We start from the raw sequence: 23102 nt of genomic DNA, 5'->3' as shown, positions 1-23102 counted from the left end.
TGCGTCTGTTTCCTCCCGCCACCCCCCAGGGTGGGCCCCGGGGACATGGGACCGGGAAGGGGGCTGGAGGTCTGGGCCGTGGTGGCCCCCTCAGAGGGAAGTCGATGGTCAGAGCCTAGCCGTGCGCACCGGACTCCACAGGACCCGTGTGTGTGCTCACAATTCTTTATTCGAGGACCTGGAAGGGGGCAGTGGGACGGACCCACAGGAACGCCCTTCCCAAGACCTCCCCACGAGGGGACTGGGGGAGCGCGGGCGGCCGCACAACCCTGCTTGTCACTCTTTCTCGAGGCACTGGCCGGTTTGGGAGCAGGGGAGGGGTGGGGACGGGGGAGAGCAGAGTGGCCCACCGGGTGCCCTGTGCCCAGGCGCCCACCCACTCCCCGCTCCCCAGCCCCAGCAGGGCCCAGGGAGACCCTCTACCCCTGCCGCCGTCACAGCGAGAGGTGGTGGGGACGTGAGGCTGGGCAGATTCGAGGCGGGGGGGGCAGCATGGCCCTCGAGGCCACTGCCCGGGCACCCCCTCACCTGCCTCGTCAGACCATGTCTGTGACTGGGGCCCATGGAGCCAGACATGGCCTCGGGGTCTTTGATAGAGCCTAACACCAAGTCAGGTGGGAACGGGCTCCGGGCTGCCCCCCGTCGGGCTGCCCCCCACCGGCTGGGAGCACAGCGTCCTGAGGGCCGCGCTCAGGCGTGCACGGGAGCTGCCGAGTGCGGGGCTCCAAGCCAGGGCACCTGAGAGTCCCTCCTGGGTGTCAGGCAGGGGCAGAGAGCTGGCGTTCGAGCCTTTGCATGGACGTGCTCAGGAGGAAGACCAAGGTTATGGGTCAGGCCAGGCCACCTGCCTCCCCCCAAGGATCCGGGGACTCAGCCACCATGAGCATCACAGCCTAAGAATGGCACCAGCACGCGGTGCCGCCAGGCCAGCCACTGGCTCTGATTCTTGGCCCTCGGGCACACTCCGGACCTCCAGCCTGTGCCCCGAGCCAAGGTCCCCTGCTGGGAAGTCCTTCGGCACCGTCTTCTTCCAGGGCCCCAGCACAGGGACCACAGAGCTCTGAGCTGCCCCCCCCCCACCCCGACAACGAGCACACACGCCAGGTTAACAAGGGCAGTGACAGGACAGGACATGTGACCTCAGCCAGGTCCTGCTGGGCGGTGGGGGTTGCCGCCTGCGGTAGAGATGAGGGCCGGGGAGGAGGAGTCGGCCTCCGGGGCACTGTGGCTTTGCTCCCGCCCCTCCAGCCAGGACACAGCGCCCCCCCGCCCCGCGAGGGCACGGGCACCGGAAGGTCAGTGGGACTCCGAGCCCCCCACCCCCGAGAGCGCCACTAGCACCCCACGATCCCCGCAGGCTGAGGGCGCCACTCCGGACAGCACTTTATTGATCCCCTCGGACCCCTGGGCAGGGTCGGCACAGGTTCCTGGGACACTGGGCTGCCGGCCCTGAGTAGGGCGGGAAGGAGCCCCATAGGGGCAGAGAAGCCCTCCGGATGGCCAGGCCCCCTCCCCGGCACACAGGTGGGAGGGCGGGCTCCGGCCATGGGCAGTGAGGCGGGAGGCGGCGGCCACAGGCCCGGCCGTGGAGGAGCTCAGGCCCCGGCCACGGGGGCCTCGTAGTGGAGCACGTAGTAGTCGTGGACGTACATGAGCACGGCCACCGGCTGCCCGATGATCAGCGTCAGCCACACGGCCGCGTTGCCGTAGTTGCCCTGGAAGAAGCGGCTCACCAGCCAGGCCAGGGGGATCTGGAGACGCGGGCCCAGGTCAGCCGGCCGCCACGTAGGACCCAAGGAGGGGCCCAGGGCCGCGGGGGGCGGGGGCATGGGGCACGCTCACCTGCGCCATCATGCCTGTGAAGGCCCAGAGGCGGAACATGTGCAGAGGCACGCTCACCAGGTACTGCAGGGGGGCGACGGGTGTCAGCCAGCGCCACGGCCACACGCACCCAGGGGGCCAGGGACGGGGCTGACCGGGATCACAGGGGCTGCACACACCCCCGGGGACAGGGATAGGGGTGACCGGAGTGACGGGCTGCACGCGCCTGGGGGACAGGGCCAGAACTGGCTGAAGCGGGGGCCGCACACGCGGTCCGTGCTGGGGCACGGGGCCGGGAGCTGGGCGTGCCTGCAGCGCACTCACCTCGTGGAAGAAAGCCGAGGCAAAGAACACCCCGGTTCTGGCCAGCCACTTGCTGCTGCCCCGGCGAAGCATGGGCTTGTAGAAGTGTCTGCAGAGGGAGGGGGCCGTGGGCCGGGGGCCGGGGGCCGGGGCTGGGCCGGCCTGCACAGCTGCCCGCGTCCGCCCCCACCGCCACCCCTCGCCCGCGCCCACCTGAGGCACCATTTGTGCACAGGGATGTTCCAGTTCTGCCAGAAGTAGGTGACGGACTCCGAGTTCCTGGGGGTGGAGAGCAGCGGGTGAGCGGCTGGGGGCCGGACGCCGCCCACCCCAGCCGCACCCCCGGGGCCACCCACCACCAGTCCCGGTAGAACTCCCGGTCTCCGAACTGCATGAGCTCAGCCACGGCGTTCATGCAGGAGTGAAAGAACCAGTAGAAGAAGATGAGCCAGATGAGGTGATTGGGGACCTGCAGGGGGAGGCAGGGCCGGGTTGAGAGACGCCCCCGCCGGCTCCCGCTGCCCCCGCTCCCCCAGGCCGCTCACCGCCAGCTTCAGGAGGCGCTCGATGATGCGGGAATAATCCATGTCCTGCAGAGACAGAGCTCAGCGGGCTCCCCGGGCGGCTCCCCACCTGCCCTCCACCCCAGCCCGGGGGAACTGAGCGCTCACCTTGAAAGGCTTCATGGAGTTCTGGATGGTGGGGACCATCCACTGCAGAGGGGGGCACAGCGTAAGCAACTGGGGCCATCGTCCCGGCTCCCCACTCCGGCCCTGCCCGGCCCTGCCCGGCCCTGCCCAGTCCTGCCCGGCCCTGCCCTGCCCTGCCCGGCCCGGCCCGGCCCGGCCCGGCCCGGCCCGGCCCGGCGTACCTGCTGGATCAGCCCCACCTGGAGCTGAGTCAGAAACAGCTGAGGGAGGAAGCAGAGAGGAGCAGGCTGAGCCCCTCCAGCCCCAGGCAGCCCCCCGGCCTACCCCCATCCCCTTCCCCGTGGCCATCCTCACCATCTCCAGGAGCCGCCGCAGCAGGAAGCGCTTTCGGATTCGGGGCGAGCGGGGGAAGTTGAGCTCATAGCACAGAGTCGGGGCAAAGAGGAAGTAGTACAGATCTGCAACAGGAGGCTGGGGCTAGCACCGGCCAGGCCGCGCCCTGCTGTCCCTGCGCCACTGCCCTCCGGCCAAGTCCCGGGGGGGGGGGCCTCACCACGATAGGTCAGGTTGTCCGGGTAGCTCACGGTGCGCGGGGCAGCTCCCCCGTTGGCCTTCTTACCTGCGGAAGCTTCAAGCGAGGGGGGCGGGTGAGGCCCCGCTGCTGCCCAAGTCTGGCCCCGAGGCAGGGGGCACGAGCTCTGCGGCCCCAGCCCTGGGCAGCCCCTCACCAGCCTTGGCCCTGGCCTTGGCCCTTCGTTCTCGGCACCACAGGTTGACATCGCGGTAGGAGAAGAGCTTGAGGAACAGGATGGTGTACACCATCAGAGCCAGCACGGAGCCCACTGCAGGAGAGGCAGGCTCAAGCCACAGCCCTCCCACACAGCCCGCGGGAGAGCCACGGCCACAGCCCCTGCAGGCGGAGGGCCTGGGTCTCCCTGCGGGCCTCGGAGACAGGCTGGGACACGGGTGAGATGAAGGAAGGGGCACACCTGGAGTGATGGACTCAAGCAGCAAGGCCACGGCCGCCGGGAAGCAGAGAATGGTGGCCAGGTTGACCACGTGCAGCAGCAGCCCTGCCTGCTCCGTCAGGGCACCCTGGGGTGGGTGAGGGGGACCAGAGTGCTCAGTTGGTGTCCCACGCCCTAGGCAAGGGGTCTCCCTGGGGAAGGGCTACCAGGCCTGGGGCACAGCCCCTCCCAGGAGAGCTACACACAGCCCCAGTGAGCAGAGCAGACCCCTGGGCAGGGCAGGGGGTGGGAGGGCTCTGCTTACCACTGCCAGGCGCTTCTCCACCTGGAACGCAGCCACAGCAAAGACATTGGCCACTGAGGATGTAAGTGTCACAGGGCAGGTTCAGGCCCCGGTCAAGCCCTGTCCCGTCTCCACCCGAGGCCTTCCTTGGCTCCCAGCTCACCAATAACTAGACACAGGGCGGGCCAGCTGTAGGGGTCCTTCAGGAACAGAGACACCACCTGGATGGGGTCCACCAGGATGCCGTACCTGGGGATCGGGGGGTGAGGCCTGAGCAGGTTGGGGAGGGGTTTCAGGGGTGGGGCCAGGGCCCTGGGGAAGACACTCACTTGATGAGGTTTTCTAAAAATAACCGTGCATTGCTCAAGATCTGCAAGAGAGAGGAAGGGCACAGCCCCATTAGCCCTGGCCACGGGGTGCCCCGCCCCCCAGCTCCTCTCAGTGCGTATAGGGGCAAGAGCCCCAGGTCCCGAGGGACACATGCACCCTGTGAGCCCAGGCCTGTCCGGCCCGCACGCCAAGCTCCAAGACTCACCACCCTCCTCACCCCACTCTAGCGCAGGGACAGGAAGTCCTTCCGCGATGCCCCCATCACCCCAACAAGAGGGAATCGACCCCAACACCAGACACCAGGGTCTGCAGCAGCACAGACTGACCCGCTGCCTCACAGCCCTCCTCTGTCTCTCTGAGCTGGCGGGGGCCCCAAGGCCCAAGGCAGGGGCAGCCACTCTCTGGGGAGTAGGGAGAGGCAGCTGACCACAGTCCTCAGGGGCCAGGCAGCTGAAGCCCAAGTGCCCCTTGGTACTCACGCTCCTGCCCCTCTTCCGCTATCTCGCCCGGGCACGTGGCTCCAAAGGAGCTCCCAAGGGACAGACCCCCCACGGAGATGGGTTCTGTCTGGCTCTGGCCTGGGGCTGAGGAATGGCTTCCCTCTGCGGGCACGAGGGTCTCCTACTCCATCCCATGAGGTACAGACCCTGCCGAATGCCCCAAACTCGGGCCCTGGCCGTGGCTCGTGGTAGATTCTGAGGAAGAATGATGCCGGGCAGCGGACACCGGTGGGATCCCTTACCTGGGTGGTCAGGGAAGGCTTCACAAGGAGGTGAAAACCCGAGAGACACAGGGGCCCTGCCACCAGCCCGGCCTGCCGGCCACAGATGTGCCGTCACCACGCCTGGTGGTGGCCTGTCCGGAAGGCCCACAGCAAGCCCACAGGAGCCGGAGCTGCCGGGGGACCGCGCGCACCCCCAGGCCCAGGCCACAGAGGTGACGCCCCAAGCAGCGCCGAACACGGGTGCGCATCCCCTCCAGCGAGGGCTGGGAGAGGCGCCAGCAGCAGAGGAGAGGTTCTGGGGCTGCGCCAAAGGGCCAGGTGGGCCCACGGGGTTGCAGGCAACAGGAGGGCCGCCTGAGCTGCCGAGGGCCCACCCTCCAGGGCTGCCTCTACGAACCCCAGGCCGGGAAGGGCCTCCAGAGGCCAAGTACACACCTCCTGACGGTCAGGCAGGCGTCTGGCCCACTGCCCCCTTGCTCAGCCGGCTTCCCCCCCACTATACTGCATTGCCCTTCCCCCAGCTCCACGCAGAGCCTCCTGGGCCCATGGGCAGGGAGGATGGGGGTGTGCCTGGAGCCCTTTCCACAGGGGTAACCGGAGGAGCCACACCCGAGACAGGTGGCGATGTCAGGGCAAGGGTCAAAGGCCTCTGGCCACATCAGCCTGAGTGGTGAGGGCTGGGCCCAGACAGGCCCTTGCCCCCTGCCCCTCCCTGAGGGCCACCCCTTGGACCAGGGTGGAAGGTGAGGGAGGCAAGGGCCCCGTCTAATCCCTCCCTGCAGGCCGCCTAGGACCAAGGCTGAGGGAGAGGCTCGGTGCCTTCAGAGTCCCGGCCTGGAGCGGCCAGGCTGAGCCCAAGAGCCATCCGCTTAGCCCGCCGCCTGCGCAGGCCGGGCCGGCCAGGGGCTCCACACCCACAAGCCCGTTCAGAGCAGAAGCAGCTGCTTGACCCCCCAGACCACTCACACCTGTTGGCGGCTGGCTCAACAGGGACGAGAGTCCATTGTGTGGCCACGCCGTGTGGCCAACGCAGGGACCGCTGCCAGGTCTCCCCTCCAGCCCGGGCCCGACTCACCAGCATCACCACACACCAATTCAGGATCCCGCGGTAGTTGCTAAAGCCACTGTCCGAGCTGAACAGAGAGTCCTGCAGGCGGTGGCACCTGGGGCGGGGGACGCGACCTCTCAGAAGCAGGGCCGGCCTGCGAGAACCCCGCCCGCCTCCAAGCACAGGGCCAGGTCGGGGCCAGCACGGAACCCAGAGCCAGCCTTGGGGTCTGGGGCCCAGGCCAGAGCAGACCACAGGCCCTCCCTCGGAGCGACTCCGGCCCCCCGAGCCCAGGGGGACAATCTGCGCCCCCCCGCACCCCACCCCGTTCACCATCACAGAAGACCCAGGCAGGGCCAGGCTCTCGGGACCACCCAGAAGCCTGCCCTTCCAGGTCGCGGGCAGGTCACGCAGCAAACAGGAGCGAGACAGCCGGCCCTGCCTTGCCCGGGGGCTGCAGAGAGCTGGAGCTCCCAGGCCAGGGCCCATCCTCGACTCCCAGAGGCCCCTGGCTGCCACCATACGCTACAGCCACAGATGGAACAGTGGAGGCCGCCCACCAGGCAGCTGTGCAGAGGGGCGGGCAGGGGCTGAAACTGCCTTGCTCTGCCCGTCCCACCGCCCAGCGCACCAAGGGGTCCCCACCTCCAACGACTTCCCCCCAAGGTTTGGCCCATGCAGGTTCCAGTGTCAACAGGGCCCCAGGCCAAGAGCCAGCGGGGCACCTGGACTCACACGCACTTCCCCGAGGACAGGGCCCCTCCGACATCTGCACAGCCTCCAACTATTGCTGAAAAAGTATCACCTGTTCCGCGTTATAACCGCAGGGTCAGCACTGGGCTCCTGCCCAGGCCGAGGGGGCCGAGAAGAGCCCACCCAGGGGCCAGGAGCCGACGGCAGAGACCTCCCCAGAAGCAGGAGAGTTGCCACCCACGAACGGGGTTGGGGAAACACAGGCAGACCCTCACATCCCTGCCTGGTCCTCAGAGTGACGCAGAGCGGGCAGAAGGGCCACAGGGCCTGGGGCCAGGCCCAGACCCAGTTCCCGGCTCACTCCGCCTGCCCCACCCCGCCCAGCTGCCAGGCCCCCAGGAAGCCTCACACGGCATTGAGCAAGGCCTCCAGTGTGGTAAGACGCGAGGCCAGGCACGCCCCTCCTCTCCCGTGGACAGGCATCTACACCGCTTGAGGCCCCCAGGCAGGAGAAGTGGACTCAGAGGCATACACAGCAGGGGCGCCGTAGCACAGATGTCCTCTCGGGGCTGACCCAGCCTCCATCACAGGCCTCGCTCTGGGTTAGGGTGGACACCGGGAGGTGAGGGGCTGGGCAGGCTGAGGTGCTACTCAGCCGTCTGTAACCTGGCCAGAGGCACAGTCCACACCGCACCTGGCCCTCCAGCCTCCCCGGCTCACAGGTCTCCTTGTGTCCCTCTCCCATCTGTCCTGGGCCTTGCAGGGAGGCCACAGGAGACCCTCTCTCCCCTGAGACTCTGCACCTGCCTTTCTGCAAGGCAACCCGAGGTCCGAGGCCCCACTCCCCAGATTGGACAGTCTCTGGGCCCGTCTGCTAGATGAGGCCTCCCCAGCCCTTTTGCCAAGTTTGAGCCCATGCACTGGCACTGGAGCTGTCCGAGGGCCACCTTGTGCCACAACCTGCCCCCCGTCCGCACGTCAACACCCACCCAGCGAACATGTCACAACAACGAGGCCCCTGTCACCAAGAAGAACGCGCTGCTTTTATTTTCAGCAATTCTGAAGTGGCCGCAATCTCTCAGCATCTTGGGGATGAAGACAGGGCTGGGAAATGGGTGTTGTTTTCCAAATCGGACACCAAACAGCATCATAAAAGCATACTCCGATCCCGGGATCCCGGCTGTCAGGCTCTCAAAGCCTTCCCCAACCTGCCCGCAGCCACTCCCCGGGTCCCTCCACAGGGCTCCTGACCATCCCCAACCCCAGGCAGCAGAGACCCAGGAAAGGAAGCCCACCACGCACCACAACCCGCAAAGCCCAGGCTTGCCGTCCGAGTCAGCAGTGGGCCAGAGGGCGGACGGGCGGGGTCCGGCTCTGTGTCGGCCTCTCCCCTACTACCCAGGCCGCCCACACCTGTGCCCTCTAGCAGTTCCACATTCGCTCCCCAGGTCCGCTCAACCAGCAGGGCCACCTGTGTCACCTCACTCAACCCCCACGTGAGCTTTGGGAGGCAGCCTCGAGGGGAAGCTAAGGTTTGCCGAAGTTTAAAGCCTGCCCGGGGCACAGCCCCCAAGTGCGGATCACACCTGGGGACCACACGGTTCAGCTTCAGGGCCAAGCAGAGCAAAGAGGGGACAGAGAGCCAGCGGCCCTCCCAGCTGCCCCCTCCTTGGCACTTCCTCCAGCCGGCCTCTGCGCTGACCCTTGGGATACAAGAGGACGCACGTGCTCCCCACAGCCCGACACCCTGCTGGGGAGGAAGAAACAGGACATCCCAGGAACCAACACTGGGGGGGAGCCCTGCCCAGAAGGCCCTCCCGGAGTGCCCAGGAGCCAAGGGCCAGACGGCCCGGGCACGGGCACTATGTACGGCGCCTCCTCCTTCCTGCCGCACAGCTGCACCCTACCAAGGCTGGAAGAAATGAGCTCACACCCAGAGCCTGACCCCTCCTTCCCAGGCCGAGGTGAGCAGGAAGTATAGGGAAGGGAGGAGGCCTGGAGCCCAGGGCTTCAGGAAGAATAGGGAAGGAGAGGCAGCAAGCAGGGGCGCCTGGGGGGCTCAGGTGGTTAAGTGTCTGCCTTCAGCTCAGGTCATGATCCCGGGGTCCTGGGATCGAGTCCCACATTGGGCTCCCTGCTCCATGGGGGGCCTCTTTCTCCCTCTCTGCTGCTTCCCCTGCCTGTGCTCTCCTGCTCTCTCATTCTGTCAAATCAACAGACAAGAACCTGAGGGGAGGGGAGGGGACAAGGAGGAGAAGCCTAGGGACCGAATCCCAGGACAGCCAGAGCAAGGCCTGAGCCTGTCGGCCCCCTGGGGCCGCCCAACATCGGGGCCTGAGGAACAAGTACACTGGCCTGCGTGACCTGGAGACCAGGAGGGGCCCTAACCGCCAGCTCCCCTTCCGGCCCTGGGGTATCCCCCACTCCTCTTCCCAGGGGCCCAGACTATGAGGCTGACACTCACGTGGCCCAGCCACCAGGAGCACAGGCGAGGCTTCAGGACACCTGGCCTCGCCAGAGCAGGGAAGTGACTGCCGATCCCAGAGCGGCACCGTGGCCCAAAGCCAACACCCCCGTCTTACACAAAAGGACACCAACTCCTGCCACCTCTGCAGGAGATCATGCAGCCATAACCCCTGACTCCTGGAGGGCAGCCAGCAGAGGGGACTCTAAGGCCCCCCTGTCCTTTGGAGCCTCCTCAGCACTCCCCCGGCCCACGGGGAGCAAGCACCCCCTCGGTAAAAGCTCGGTCCCCTGCCACAGCGCCTTCACAGCCCGGGCCTGACCTTTGCTCGGTGCAGAGATTATCTTATCTCCAGGCGGACTGTGAGCAACCCAAGGGCAAGGACCCCAGCCACCCTCTCGCCACGGTGAAGAAAGCCCCTGTTGGTGTTTGCTGAGAGAGCAAACCCTTGCCGGCCGGCGGACCCACCGCCCACTTCCTCCTTGACTACCTCTAGCCCCAAAGGCAATTCCAAAGCTTAAGCCCCCAGGACCCGGGGCCAGAAGTGGGAGAGGAGGCTGGAGGTGGCGAGGGGATCCCCTGGAGCAGGCGTGAAGGACGGCCCACTACCTGGCCCTCCAGTCCTCCCCATCAGCCAGGCTTGCTCCCCAACCACTTCCTGTCAGTCCTTCAGCCCAACAGGGTGCCCACCTGGGGGCACTTCGAGTCCCTCTCCTGTACCCCAACTGGGGGGTGAGAGTCCCAATGCAGGACCCAGCTCCGTCCCTGCAAGAAGACACTTGTTCTGGAAACCGAAGCCGGGGCCCAGGCCAGCCAAGCTCTGGGTGACCCCCATGAAAACAACTCTGGGGACACTCTGCAGGGACACAGCCGTGCCCCTGCCCTCAGGCAGCCCCAGTCTCCCGCGAGCTGCCCGCCCAGCGGGGCCACCGTCCTCTGCGAGACGCCCAAGCGCCAAAGCCCCCCTCACAGCCCTCAGGAGAGACCCCCCTGGTTACAAACCGCCCGCTCCCCCCACCCCCGCTCCTTGCAGACAGGGAGAACCGGGGTCCCGGGCTACCCTGGGGAAGGCGACCTGTGGAGGGGTGGGGGCTCTGGAAGCCGGGCTGCTGGCGGCTCCCCTCTGCACCCGCCCGCGGGTGACCTTGGCAAGGGACTCCTGTGCCTCAGCGCCCCCGCCCCGGGACCCCAGGGGCACACCTGCCCCCGCCAAGTCCGGGAGCCAGGCTCGCGCACTCGGAGCCCGCGCTGCGGCGGTCACGCCCCGGGCACTGAGGAGGGTCCCCGGCAGGGGGCCGAGGGTAGGGGTGGGGCGCCTCGCTACCTCAGATCCCAGTGGCCGCTACCCACGTCGGAGCCTCCGTTCTCGTCCTTGTCGGGGGCCGGGGCCGACGCGGGCGCGTCTCCCGCGGGGCCCACGTCCCGCACCTCTTCCGCCGCCGCGGGCCCGCCGCCGCCCTGGCTGGAGGGCCGTGAGCCCGTCCTCCGGCGCCGGGAGCCGCCCGCGCCGCCGCGGTCGCCCATGGCCTCAACCCGCACCCGGCCCGAGCAGAGTCGTGGCCCGCCGGGCTCGCAGCACCTAAGGCCCGCGGCTCCGCCTCCAGACCCTCGGCCAACCGCCGCCACCGCCCCCTGCCGGACGCCGTAGTCCGCGCGCTGGCCCCGGCCGCCAATCAGCGCGCGCCCTCCGGGCCGTCCCTGCACCGCGGGCACGTCGCTCCGGGAGCCCCTAACTGGTCAACCGCCGGGGCGCGCGCCCATTTGTAGTCCGCGGGCGCGCGGGGCACCCTGGGAGTCGTGGTCGCTCCGCGCGGGGCACCCTGGGAGTCGTGGTCGCTCCGCGCGGGGCACCCTGGGAGTCGTGGTCGCTCCGCGCGGGGCACCCTGGGAGCCGCGGTCGCCGGGTACACCCGAGAGCACGGCTGCGGCCGGGCGGCCCGAGGCGGACCTTGTTCCCCGCCGGCCTCTGCGTCTCCACGGAACGCGCCAGGCCTCCTGGCAGCGCCGAGCCTCCCCCACCGCTTCCCGCTGCTCCTCCCGCCCTGCCCACGCGGGGTTTCGCCGCTGCTCGGCCAGGCGCGGAGTGCGGGGTGTGGATGACTCACCAAGGACCTCGCGGTCGCGTCCGGCCCCGCGGCCGTGACCGTGCGACCCGCCTCGCCCACCGCCCAGCGTGTTGGCCCCCGAGCGCACGTCAGGGCGCGCTGGGGTCCCACCAGTCCCCTAGTTACCACCGCAGAAGCCCCTGCTTTTCCTGGGCTCAGCTGTTCAAGCGAGCGCCAGACCGAAGGTCGGAGCCGAGGAAGGCCCCAGGCCCCACGGCCCCGGGACGCCCGCCCTGCCGACTGACTCCTCGTGGAGGTGCCGGCGGGGATAGGAAGGTGTAGCCCCCAACTCCCATCCCCGAGTGGCCAGGCCCTGGCCCCCCGCCCGGCCGCCCCCGGCCGCAGACTTGCCGGGCCTCCCGCGTTTCCACCCGGGCTAGTTTTGCCAGGGTGTGGGGAGCCTGGGGTGCCGGATCGCGGTGCCCCAGAGGCTTCCGTTTCCTTGCACGACCGCACGGTGCAGCCCCCAAGTGGGCTAGTGCGCCTCCCACTTTAGCTCGACTCTCCTCTCTGCACGGGGCGTGTAGTGGGAACGTCTAGGATTTCCGGGTGCGGGGTTAACCGGGGGCTCAGGCCGGGTTTACCCAGCAGCAAAACCCACTAGCCATTCTCTCCCAAGTTGAGCAAGGCCGAGAGGAGTGCCTGTCTCGAAGCAAATAAACCGAGAGGGAGGTTCAGCCTAAGGCTAGCGGCCTCTCCCAGTGCCCTGGCCACTGCCTTCCCGCTGGGCGCATCCGTGTTCCACCACCTTCATTCACCACAGTGCCTGGGCCCCCTGATGCCACATTCCTGTTGTCACTGGGCCATCTGGGACTGATACCAGCCTGGCATCTCTACCTGGCAGGCTTACCTGGCAGATGTCTTGGAGTCACCTGCCAAAGGGGCTGCCCTGATTGGGCAGGAGAGCCCCACCCCCGTGATTATGCAGCCCCACCTGGGTGGGTCAGTTTCAACCTCCTCTCCTATCCGGTCTTTCAGAACTCGCGCCGGTTCACTGGCTGGCCTGGGCCAGGCAGAGCGAGGCCTTTCTGAATACTGATCCCAAGGGGGGGCGAACAAAGGAGAGCCAGCAGCGTAGGAGCGAGCCCTGGGAGCTCTGCCACGCGCGCCCACGAGTCTCTGCGTGCCTTCTGGCTGTGCCGTCCTCCCAATACAGAGCCAAGAACTACAGAGCCCGCCCAGGCTGTCGGAGAAGATTGATGACTCAGGCTCCCAGTAGGCCTGGAGAGGCGGGGTGCCGTCATCATAAAGGGTGAAGAGTCATGTTGGAAGCGGCCGCCTGCGTCCACGTCCGGCTCCAAGCCACTGGCGGGCCTGTGTCAGCAGGAGCGAAGCGACCAGAGTGGACAAGGGATCACCAGGGAGGACCAGTCCAGCAGGGCACTGGAGCAGAGCACGAGGAGAGCAGGACAGCGGGTTAATAGGCGGTCACGGGCCATGAGAGCAGCAATAAGGACAAGCCTCAGAACCTGGAGCAGGGGAAGGGCCCGGAGGGAGGCAGGGAGGCCTGTGCGAGGGAGGAGGACGTGGGGGCCTTGGAAGGGGGAGGCAGCACTGGAGCCACATACGACGCCCACAGCATCAGTTACCTCAGGGTCCTGGGGAAAATGAGACCCAGGGTGCCAGGGGAGAGGGGAAAGGTCAAGGTAGGTGGGGTTGCTTGGTGACAAAGGGTACAAGAGGGTTGTGGAAGAAAGCTCAGTGGGGATTTCCCTGCCAGGGGCAGCAACTGATTAGGGGACCAGAGGCCAGGAGCCTTATAGGCCTGGCTGGAAGAGATGCAGAGCTTAGAAGCTCAGCCTGTGGCAGGCCACTGAGGCCCGTGAAGGGTCTGGCCCACTGGGACACATGGGACATGGTGGTCAGCTGTCAGGACTGCCCGTTCTCTGGGATGTGAAGTCCTGTCCAGGGAAATCTGTGGAGATTGAGGGTTGGACTTGCTCCAGGCCTCAGGGAGGCGGTTTCCCTTCTTCCACCCCATCGCCTCTCAGACTCCTGGAGAAGCAGAGACACCCCGTCTAGACCCAGAAGCTGGGAAGGAAGGAGCATTCCTCACCCACGCGTGGTGGCTGGTGTAGGGTGGATGGGGTATTGGGGAAGGGCTTGTGTCAAAGGCAGGCCTTGGATAAGCTGTTCTCCCAGAGCCTGATTTTTCATATGCAAATTGAGCTCTGAAGCCCCACCCCAGCCACGGGACTGTGAAAGTCAAGGGTCCCTGGGCAGGAGCATCTGCACACGGACCTCTCCCAATACCTCGGGCTTTCACTCCTGAAGTTTTTACTGCTGACAGTGTTCCCCAGAAGAGGGCATCCCCCTCCATGTGAGCCCCACCCTAAGCACGCTACAGGCCAACTTCCTGCAGGTCAGGCTCCCCTGCTGTCCATCCCCATGGATGAAGTCTGGGCAGGCCTGTCTCCTGCCAGGGTTCACACGGCTGGCCCTGGGATCATTTGGTTCAACTGCATGACTCCAAAGACTGTGGGCCTCTGGCTCATGCCTGCCTACCTGGGTGTCAGGAGGCATTGCTGGGGCAGGGGTCCCTGTCCTTGGGCTGTCCCTGACCAGCACAGTCCCGCCCCTCATCTCAATTTGATTCATCCAGCCTAAGGCTCAAGGCCTGTGGGTGGCTGTGGAAGCCTGTGTGGCCCGCCCAGAAGCAACACGGGTCAGCTGTCCATGAAGGCCTCCTCAGACAGTGAGGGGTTAGGGTGTAGGCAGCACACAGCAGCAAGGGGCTGGACCCTGCACCCCTACTGGCCCCCTTTCCTCCACTGGCACTGAGGAGGGTTTGTTGCGGGGTGTCAGGCCCCAGGGGCTCCTGCAAGGAGAGCAGGCCATAGGTCTGCAGCCCTTGCCGCACCTACTCTGGGGACTCCAGATCACTTCTGGGCTGGCCTGACTTAGCTCCCTCAGTTCCAGGCACAGAGCCGATTAACCTGCCACGGGACAAATGCCAACTGCTTTTTGGGGGAATTCTCCCACAGCTTGGCCTGCCAAGCTGGCCCTTTTGGGTGGAAGAGAACCCTCTTGCAAAAGGGGACACTGGTGCGCCCTGACAAAGGCAGTGCCCGGCCCTGGGGCCACATGGGCCGGCTGCCATTCCCAGCACTGTACCTGCACCGGCCTTGCCTCTGGGACCCCGCACGACTGGGCAGCCAACCCCCAGACATCCCAGCGCCCCCGTGGCATGGGCCCAGCATTGGATACATCAACCTGACACTCCAAGTTCTATCAAGAGTGGCATTTATTCTCCTCGTGGAGGTGCGGCGCTCCGGGGAGCTGGTGCTATTGTGCTTAGGAAGGAGGTCTGTCCGTCCGTCCGTCTGTCCGGCCGGCCCAGCCCCAAACGGGGGCGGAAGAGGGGCGCGGCCCGAGTAAAAATCCCGGCCTGTTCCGGGTGGGTGGGAGTATGTACAAGGCGGCGGGGCGCAGGCGGGGGTGGGGGCGGGGCAGGCCGGCGGCCACAACCCCCACCCGAGGGCCCCCGCATCTCGGGCCCTACTCGTAGAATCAGTACAAAATAGGTGCTACCTAAACGTTCCTTCTACCTGAATTCGCTAAGTCGGTTATTGTGCTGCTTAGTTATGGGGGCGGGAGGGGGCCCATGGCTTTCCACGGCGGCGGGGTGTAGGGAGAAGCAGGAGACCCTGGCCGGCCCATGGCCCTCTGGCCTTCTCCTTAGGTAGGTAGACCGGCGTGTGGGGGTAGGGTGGAGCGCCGGTGTGTGCGTGTGCATGCGGGTGTGCCCAGCACAGGAGGGCAGGCCCCAGCCTGGGAGCTGTGTGGACCCCGAGGTGTGGTGCAGAGGGTTTGGGATGCGGGCCCTGCTGTGCTGGGCCCTCAGTCCACTCCTGCAGGGGCTGCTCTGTAGCAGCTTGGTGCCGGTGGGGAGGGGGCTGACCAGGTCATACACTCCAGCGCGCACCTTGTGTCTGGCCTGGGGCTCTGGCCCCATACAGCAGAGCCCAGGGTGGCCAGAAGATGGAAGGACTGAGAGTTGGTATGGGTGGCCTGGTCGTGCTGGGCCTTGGGGCCCTGGGTCTGTGCCACCTGAGCTGAGAACGCCAGGTGCGAGTCAAAGGGAGAGCCCAGTTGCACCCAGCAGCGGCCCCGGGCTGGGGCAAGGAAGAGGTAAGCGGGATGCAGGGTTGGGTCTAGGGATCAGGCCTTTCTCTGCGTATGCAGCCCTCCTTGGCCCACCCAAACCTGACGGACCCCTATGGCGAACACGCACCCCTGCAGGTCGCTGCACCCCTGGCTGACTCTGCAGCGGGCCTGGAACAGAGTAGGTGGGTGTTGGATGACTGAAGGAGGGGTCTTGGGGGCAACCACCCCGCCCCTGCCCCTGGAACTATTACACCCGCAGGGCTCTGCCGTGGGGGAGTAGGGAGGAGGAGGGGAAGAAAGTCTGCGCGTCCGGCCCCGCGCAATGTCCCTGATCTAGGGGCCTATGGGGTGGATAGGGCAGGGGGATACCTGATTCTCAGTAACTCTAGAGGCGGCGGCAGCTTCGCATGCAGTGCGCATTATTGCTCTATAGTCGGCATCGGACTAACTAAGAGGGAGAGGGAGCGGGCAGCCCCGGGAAGGGACAGGAGGAGGGTTGGGGCTGCATGCAGTGACGTCACAAAGGCGGCGGCCAATGGGGCGGGCCCTTGGGGCGGGGTCGCCGCCGAGGCTTTGGCATAGACGGGCGAAAGTTGGCAACAGAGTGGGGGCGGGGCCTGGGGCTCGAGGGTAGGGCCCAGGTAGGGGCGGGGTTCAGGGGCGGGGAAAGTGATCCCGGACATCCCGAGCCCCCGGCGTCGGCGGGAAGGATGGGGGCCTCAGCGCCCCTTCCCTGACCCGAGTGCAATCCGTTCATAAATAAAACGTACAAATACAGAAAGAAAGAAACCCGACGCATCCGCAACCCCCCCAGGGGGCTTTACCCGCAAAGCGAATACAGAGAGGTGTGTAATGGGCCGTGCCCAGGCCTGCCTGCCGGGCCCCAGGATCCGTCCTCCAACACCGAATGCCCGGGGACGAGGGAGGGGGGCCCCGGGGCAGGGCGGGAGTGGGGTCTGAGGAGGTCGGATAAGTCCATGCGATTCGATATGCGTCATTATTATTCGTTATGAAGGACAGAGCCCGGGAAGCTGGGCTGGAAGAATTCGGATTTGGCCGAGGATGCGAGGCGCGGGCGGGAGAGCGGCTTGGACTGAGGCCCCAGAAAGAACCCGAGGGAGAGGGGTGCCGCCGTCCGCCTCTCTCCCTGATCCCCAACGCGTGTATCACTCCTGGGGTTCAGCGAAGACTGAGGAGTAGGGACGCCTCTGCAGAAACCCCCCTCCTGCTCCTCTCCCGGTCTGCTCCCTGGACGTCTAGGCCGCAGGCCTGGCCCTTGGAAGGCTTGGGAAAGGGGTGGGGAAGACCTGAGTCTCTGCGACGCGATCCAGGGGCGCAGAGGAGGGAGGAGGGGGATGCTGCCCACCTCACCCCACCCCCGTCTTCAGAGACCTAACTCGGAGATGAGGTTCGGTTCTGGGTCTCCTCGACCCTATTGCTGGGAAAAAGCCTGGGGCACCCTGGAGGGGAAGGGAGGGGGTTCGGGGTGGGTCTCCCCTCAGGACCCTATTGCTTGAAGGGGCCGACAAGGCCCCTGGCGGGCGGGGCGGGGCCGGACCCCCTCCCTCTATTGCTGTGAGGAGGGGCCCGCCCTCCGGCCCCTCCGCCCGGAAGCTGGCGGAGACTTCCCTGGGGGCCCGTATTGCTGAGAGCCGACCGGGCTGGGCTGACGGAGGCGCCGCCGCCCTAGGCCTGCACGGGACTGAGCTGCGGCGAAGCGGCGGGCGCCTGGGCCGCGGGGCCGCCCCCGCCAGCGCCGCCTTTGAAGCATGCAGACTCGTAGTGCTTGTTGAGATAGGACTTGAGCGCGAAGCTCTTCTTGCAGCGCTTGCACTGGAAGTGCTTGAAGGCCGAGTGCGTCTGCATGTGGGCGCGCAGGTTGGAGCGGTCGGCGAAGGCCTTGCCGCAGTGCGCGCAGCCGAAGGGCTTCTCGCCTGTGTGGGAGCGCATGTGGCCTTGCAGCAGCCAGGGCCTCGAGAAGGCCTTGCCGCACACGCCGCACTTGTGGCGCAGGTCGTGCGTGAGCAGGTGCATGGCCATGGCCGGCATGGACACGTACACCTTGCCGCACGTCGGGCACCGCCGCGCCAGCTGACTGTCCAGGCTGCGGTGCGTCTGCTTGTGACGGCTCAGGTTCGACGACGTGGCGTACGTTTTCCCGCACTCGCCGCAAGCGTGCCGGCCCCCTGCGCCGCCAGCCCCAGGCCCCGCGCGCGCCTCCGTGCTCACCCCCGCGCGCGCGCCGCCCCGGCCCCCGGCCCCCGACCCCGCGCCGCGCGCACCCGCCCCGGCCCCGCCTCCGCTGTCGCAGTCGGGAGCTGCCGCGGAGGCCGTGGAGGGAGCCGCGGCGTTGGCGGCCTTACGGCGCGAGCGCCCGTCGGTGATGAAGAAGGCGTCAGCCGCGTAGCCCTCGCTGACCGCCGCGTCGCCGTTGATGTAGCCGCCCGCGGCTGTAGCCAGCTCCGGGCGCGGGGTGGGAGGCGGTGCCGAGCCCGCGGCCGCCGGGCCCAGTTCTCCACGCACGGCCGCAGCGTACATGGGCTCTGGGGACGGCCCTTTGAGCAAGGCCGCCTCGGCATCGCCATCGTAGACGGAGGCGGGCCCCGCGTAGTCGTTGAGGTATCCTGAGGGCCGAGGCGGACCAGCAGACAGAGGGAGGGGGAACCGGGCAGCAGGCGAGACACACACGGGAAGGCGGAGGGCGACACGGGGTCCGGGAAGAAGGGAATAAGAAAAAGGACAAAGGAGAAGGGGCCGGGGGACCGCGGGGCAAGGAGGATGGAGGAGGCAGGGAGGGGAAGAGAAGAGGGGACCGATGAGACTGGGCCGGGCCCCGGCTCCGCCCCCGCCGCCCGCCCCACCCTCGCAGGGGGAGGAAAGAGGCGCATCCTCGGGCGCGGCTGCCCCCCTTCCGCGGAGCCTCAAGGTCAGGGGGGAGGGGCGGCTCTTCCCTCGCCCTTCTCCCTCCACTCTCCTCCCCCTCGGGTTCCCCCACTTCAGCAGTTTTCCCTGATTATGCAACACACTGCGGACCCGCAGCGCACAAAGCCGGGACCGCCCACCGAGGGACCCCGTCGCTCCTGCCTCGCCGGGTTCCCACCTGCTCTTCCCCTTGGCACCTAGAACTCGTGTCCAGGCTTGATGCCCCCCTCCTTGGTCCCCTAGGCCCCCCAACAAGCCCTGAAGACTTCTCCCTCGGACAGCCCCTCCTACCCCCTCTAGCACCTCCTTCTCACCTCCCAGGTCTTCTACTACTCCCTGGACTTGACCCCCTTCCCGCTCCAGCCCTTCCTTCCTCCATCTACACTGCTTCTTTCCGGACTCCGTTAGGTCATCCTGCACCCTTGGGTCCTACCTTGTTCCACATAGCCCTCTTCCCCCAGGCCCTAACCCTTTGTAGGGGCCTTCCCGAGCCTCAGGACGGATGACAGGGAGTCCCTGTGTTGGAGAGTGCCAGGGCACCCACCAGGGGACACCTTCACTGGGACAAGCCGCAGGCAGGCAACATCATTCATGCCAGTAACTGCAGTTGTTCTCAAGGTACAAGATGGATCTCACAACCTCAGAGTCACAAGTGCACACACCACACGGTGCAGCCTCTGGCTTCTTCAGGGTTACACTCTGCTTCCCAGCCACCATCAACCCTGGAGTGTCCTCATAGGGTGGGCGGCACCAGCATGCCACCTACTCACGCAGGGTCACACATGCAGCCACCCTGGACACACTGTCAGCCAGGGTCGCCAGTCACATGGGTGTACAGCGGCCTCAGAGTCACATGGTCCCATGTAGTGGCACACAGGCAGGCACACACTCATACAGGGTCACACACAAGCAAGCGCACGCAGTCACATGGCCGCACGCAGTCACATGGGCGCATACAGGCGCACACACAGGCTCACACTTGTTTGCCACCCCACACTGCTGGCCCTCCCAGCCCTCCTGCCTGCATGTTAACAGTTGTCCTTGAACTTGGGCACCTTTACACAAAGAGCCTCCCCCTGAGTCCAGCACTTAGGACCTGCCTACTTGGAGCCCTTCTGCCTACATCCTCCTCCCTGGCCCTGGTTGCAGGGGAAATACTGCAGCTCCTCTGCTGGTGCCCTAGTCCTGACAGGTGGCGGCCCCCAGTGGACCCATACCTACTCCCTGGAACTCACAGCACTCTGTGGCCCTAGCCAAAAAAGAGAGGATGATACTCGGGAAGGCCCAGGTTTCTGGGTGTGGGTCTGCATGCATGGCAGGTCCTGTCATATCAGCAAGTGTCCATACGCATAGCCAGGGTGTGGGTCTATGCGTACCTTCGGGTACTTCCTGTTTCCCACCCTTGCTCCCCAGCTTCTCTCCTGCATTGACACCCTCCCTGTCTGGCCTTGGCCTTGTTCTGGCCTGCTTCTGCGTTCCCCTTTCCCACCTTCCTCCACAGTCCAGCTTCAGTCCCTGTCTCCTTCTGGTTCTGTTCCCGCAGGTCTATTTCCTGGAGCCCCTGACCCTTCCATCCCCGTACTCTGGTCCTCTACCCCTCCCAGCATTGCCCTGGGCCCCTTGCTGTCCCCAGCCTCAGCCCAGCTCGCACCTTTCTCGTGCAGTCGCACTCCGAGGTCGCTGCGGGCGCGCCCGTAGGAGCTCTCGAGGTCCGCCGAGGAGAACGTGTCAAGTTTGACCTTCTTGACCAGGAAGGATCTGGGCATGATTCCTGCGGGGCTCCGGCGCTGCGGGCCTGCAGAGCCGGGGCGCGGGGGGGCTGCGGCCGCGGCGGGGCCCCGTCACCATCCGAGGAGCGGCGGAGGCAGCAAGGGTCCCCACTCTGGCCTTTGGATGCTGCCGCTGGAGTGCCGTCCTCTCTTCCTCCTGCCTTCCTTCCTGCCCTGCGTTTCCTCCTCTGCTCCTCTGAATTCCTCCTCTTTTCCTTCTCTTCTCTTTCCTCTTCTCTTCTCTTCTTTTCCTTCCTTCCTTCTTTTCTTCCTTCCTTCCTTCCTTCTTTCCTTCCCTCCTCTGGTCCCGGCTTCCCAGCCCGCAGTGCCGCCCCTGGACAGGCGGGGGAGGAGGCCGGGGGGGTGGGGGGTGGGGAAGGGGGGAGCGGCTCCGTCCCGGGCCCGGAGGCTGCGAGTGGGTGCAGGGCTGGCCCGGCTCCGCGGCCCCCTTCCCCTCCCCCCCACCGCCGCGGCGGAGCTTCAGTCAGCGACCCCCCATGCCCCTAGGGGTGGAGGCGCCGGGCCCGGAGAACGCGGCGGCGGCGGCGGCGAGAGTGCCAGCAGCTTCAGCACCGCGGCCAGCGCCGGCCCGGCCAGCACCTCGGCCAGCGACCGGGCGCGCTCAGCCGCGGCGGGCGGCGAGGGGCGGGCCGCGGGTGCTCGGCCGCCAGGCGGGGGTCCTCGGCGGGGGTCTCTGGGAGGCTTGCTTTATTGTTCTGCAGCCGGAGCGAGCGGCGGCGGCGGCGGCGGCGAGCGGGGGGCGGGGGTCCTCGGGGGGAGGGGTGCGCAGGGAGGGCGGGCCGAGGGAAGGAGAGAGGGAGGGACGGGGGCTCCGGGGGCGGGGCTCAGCGCTCGGACAGCTCCCGGGCCCGGCCTCCTGCGCCCGCGGCAGCCTCTGCCTGCGGCCGGGCCCAGCCTCTGGCTTTTAAAGCCCAGAAGCTGAGGGAGGGGGAGAAGGGGAGGGAGGAGAGGCCGGCGGAAATGGCTGCGCGGGGCCGGGCCCGTCCAGGGTCTCCTGGGAGGGGTCTTGGGGATGCCGCGGCCCCCGCATGTGTGGATTTCCCCCGAGCAGCTTCGGGAATGGAGGCCCGGCGGTCTGCGGCATTGTCGTGCGTGGGGGGAGAGGGGGAAACGGCCCTGGGACTCGCGAGCCCCAGACTTTGGATCTTGTGGGGAGGAACGCAGGGCGGATCCCAGGCTGGTCCGGCCTGCCTGGCTTTCGGGTGCGGAGGCTGGGGATCCTAGCGGCCGGGCGGGGGCGGAGGGAGGCGAAGGAGCGAGTGCTGAGGCAGCGAAAGCGCAGTGTGGAAGCGCGGCGCGCGCCCCGTGCCGCAGTGTCTCCCTGCCACTCGGTCACCCGGGCTGACCTCGCGCCCGCTGGAGAGGCCTCCCTCACCGCCTCCCCCCTCCGCCTCTTTCCCCGGGGGCTGAGGTCGAGCGCCGCGGCGACGCAGCGAACGGGCTGTGAAGCGGGAGAGGGGCTGCCGTGCCCTTGCTCTAGAAATTCGACTTCGTGGTGTTTTTACACCCTTCCGCGCGGCTGCAGCTCCGCCGGCGGCTCCGCAACCAGGCGGATAACCCTTCCCGAGGCCGCCCGCCCGGAGTTTGCAGCCCCCATGACGTCAGCCCCAGCCGCCAATGGCCGGGTGCGGGGGTGTCGGGGGCTCCAGGCCGCACAATGGCCGCGCGCGGGGACATATGTCCTCAATTAGGACCCGGAGCTGCCATTGTCCCCTCCCTCGCCTGCGCCGGGTGGCTCGGGAGTCCACGCTCGGAGCGCGCCTCCGCGCGACCCGCTGTCACTGAGGACCAAGGTCGCAGGGTGGCTCCGGGGAGTGTCCGGGCGCGGCCGAGCCGGGAGCGCGTGCACGGCGGGGGCGCGCGCGCCCCCGCCGCTACACGCAGTGACCTTGTGCAGGGCGGCGCGGCGGGACCGCGGGCCCCGGCCGGGAGCGCGCGGCGGGCGGGCCGCCCCGGGAGCGCGCGTGCGGGGGCGTGCCTGGAGGGCTGAGCGCTGCGCCCCGCTTCCTCCCGCGGCTCGGCCCCGCAGGCGAGCAAGTGTGGGTGCGAGCGAGCTGGCCCCGCGCGGGGGGCGCGGCGGAGACCACAGGCCCGCTTTGTGGCCCTGGCCGCGGCCGCGGCCGCATATCCATCTTGCGTGGCAGGCGTTCCCGAGGGGCCGGGGCGGGGCGCCGCCGCCCCCTTATCGCGGAGTCGCAGCCGGCGAGGCCCTAAGTGGGGGCGGGGACGGGACCACCCCCCCTCCAGGGCCGAGCCTGTCGTCCCTGCTCCCTCCCAGGAGGGCCCGGGCCGAGGCGCAGCCGGAGGCCCGGGGCCAATTAGCATTTTGATTGCGGGACTGGGGGCCCATCTGGACCGAGGCCTAATTACCGGGCAGACCCTCCGGGCGCGGGCTGGACGTGCCCGGCGCAGTCCCTTCCGCAGCGCCACAGGCCCCCGCCCCAAACTCCTCCCGGACAACCCGCCCCTGCCTCCTCTCTGACTTCATCCCTGTCCCCTCCCCTAGACCCAGTCACTTTATCCCTGTGCTCGTGTGTTCCTGGCCCCTTCCCTCATTCTCCCGCTCGGCTGCCCATCCTCTTGTTCACGCCCTCTGTTCGTGCCCCTTCCCCTCTTCCGTCGTTTTTCTTCCTCCATCCAACCTCCGTGTCCCTCCATCCCCTGGTTCGCTGTCCGCGTCCCTTTCCCTCTCTCTGTCAAGTCCCCTCCCCCCTGGCTCCCAACCCTCTTGACGGACAAGTCGTCAGGGCCCAGACACATGTGTCCCACGGCAGGGCGATCCCGAGGGGACTATGCAGGCGGGCCTTGATCGCGCTCGCTCAGGTGGAGTCCGCAGCCCCACGAGGCGCCTGGCGGGGAGGGGCAGGTGGGCCCAGGCCTGGGCCATCAGTCCG

The 23102-nt window shown here is 67.4% G+C and overlaps 2 protein-coding genes across 2 annotated transcripts; both read right to left on the bottom strand.

Moving 5' to 3' along the window:
• Window positions 1–151: 151 nt before the first annotated feature.
• DGAT1 (diacylglycerol O-acyltransferase 1) lies at window positions 152–10826 on the bottom strand. Its single transcript, XM_044244769.1, has 17 exons — window positions 10609–10826; window positions 6155–6242; window positions 4355–4395; window positions 4189–4274; window positions 4047–4099; window positions 3764–3869; window positions 3503–3616; window positions 3328–3402; window positions 3129–3232; window positions 2996–3034; window positions 2796–2837; window positions 2670–2714; window positions 2481–2593; window positions 2338–2403; window positions 2146–2233; window positions 1843–1905; window positions 152–1751 (listed from the first exon to the last, which is right to left on the bottom strand). The coding sequence occupies exons 1-17, from the start codon at window positions 10806–10808 to the stop codon at window positions 1596–1598; spliced, it is 1479 nt and encodes a 492-aa protein (XP_044100704.1). The 5' UTR covers window positions 10809–10826; the 3' UTR covers window positions 152–1595.
• Window positions 10827–17182: 6356 nt separating this feature from the next.
• Window positions 17183–20184, bottom strand: SCRT1 (scratch family transcriptional repressor 1). Its single transcript, XM_044247047.1, has 2 exons — window positions 20070–20184; window positions 17183–18120 (listed from the first exon to the last, which is right to left on the bottom strand). The coding sequence occupies exons 1-2, from the start codon at window positions 20182–20184 to the stop codon at window positions 17183–17185; spliced, it is 1053 nt and encodes a 350-aa protein (XP_044102982.1).
• Window positions 20185–23102: the final 2918 nt, after the last annotated feature.

Source organism: Neovison vison, chromosome 4 (assembly GCF_020171115.1).
Source record: "Neovison vison isolate M4711 chromosome 4, ASM_NN_V1, whole genome shotgun sequence".
NCBI classification, from domain to species: domain Eukaryota; kingdom Metazoa; phylum Chordata; class Mammalia; order Carnivora; family Mustelidae; genus Neogale; species Neogale vison.
Note: the sequence above shows the minus strand (reverse complement) of the source record. Positions and strands in the feature narration are given on the sequence as shown.

Excerpts from the sequence above, each read along its gene's own strand:
- SCRT1 (XM_044247047.1), bottom strand. The coding sequence starts at position 20,184 with ATGCCCAGATCCTTCCTGGTCAAGAAGGTCAAACTTGACACGTTCTCC. Across the intron at positions 18,121-20,069 it reads AGTGCGACTGCACGAGAAAG|GATACCTCAACGACTACGCG; the intron begins GTGCGAGCTGGG and ends CTCGGCCCTCAG.
- DGAT1 (XM_044244769.1), bottom strand. The coding sequence starts at position 10,808 with ATGGGCGACCGCGGCGGCGCGGGCGGCTCCCGGCGCCGGAGGACGGGC. Across the intron at positions 4,100-4,188 it reads CGCCCTGTGTCTAGTTATTG|TGGCCAATGTCTTTGCTGTG; the intron begins GTGAGCTGGGAG and ends TTACATCCTCAG. Across the intron at positions 2,234-2,337 it reads GTGCACAAATGGTGCCTCAG|ACACTTCTACAAGCCCATGC; the intron begins GTGGGCGCGGGC and ends CTCCCTCTGCAG.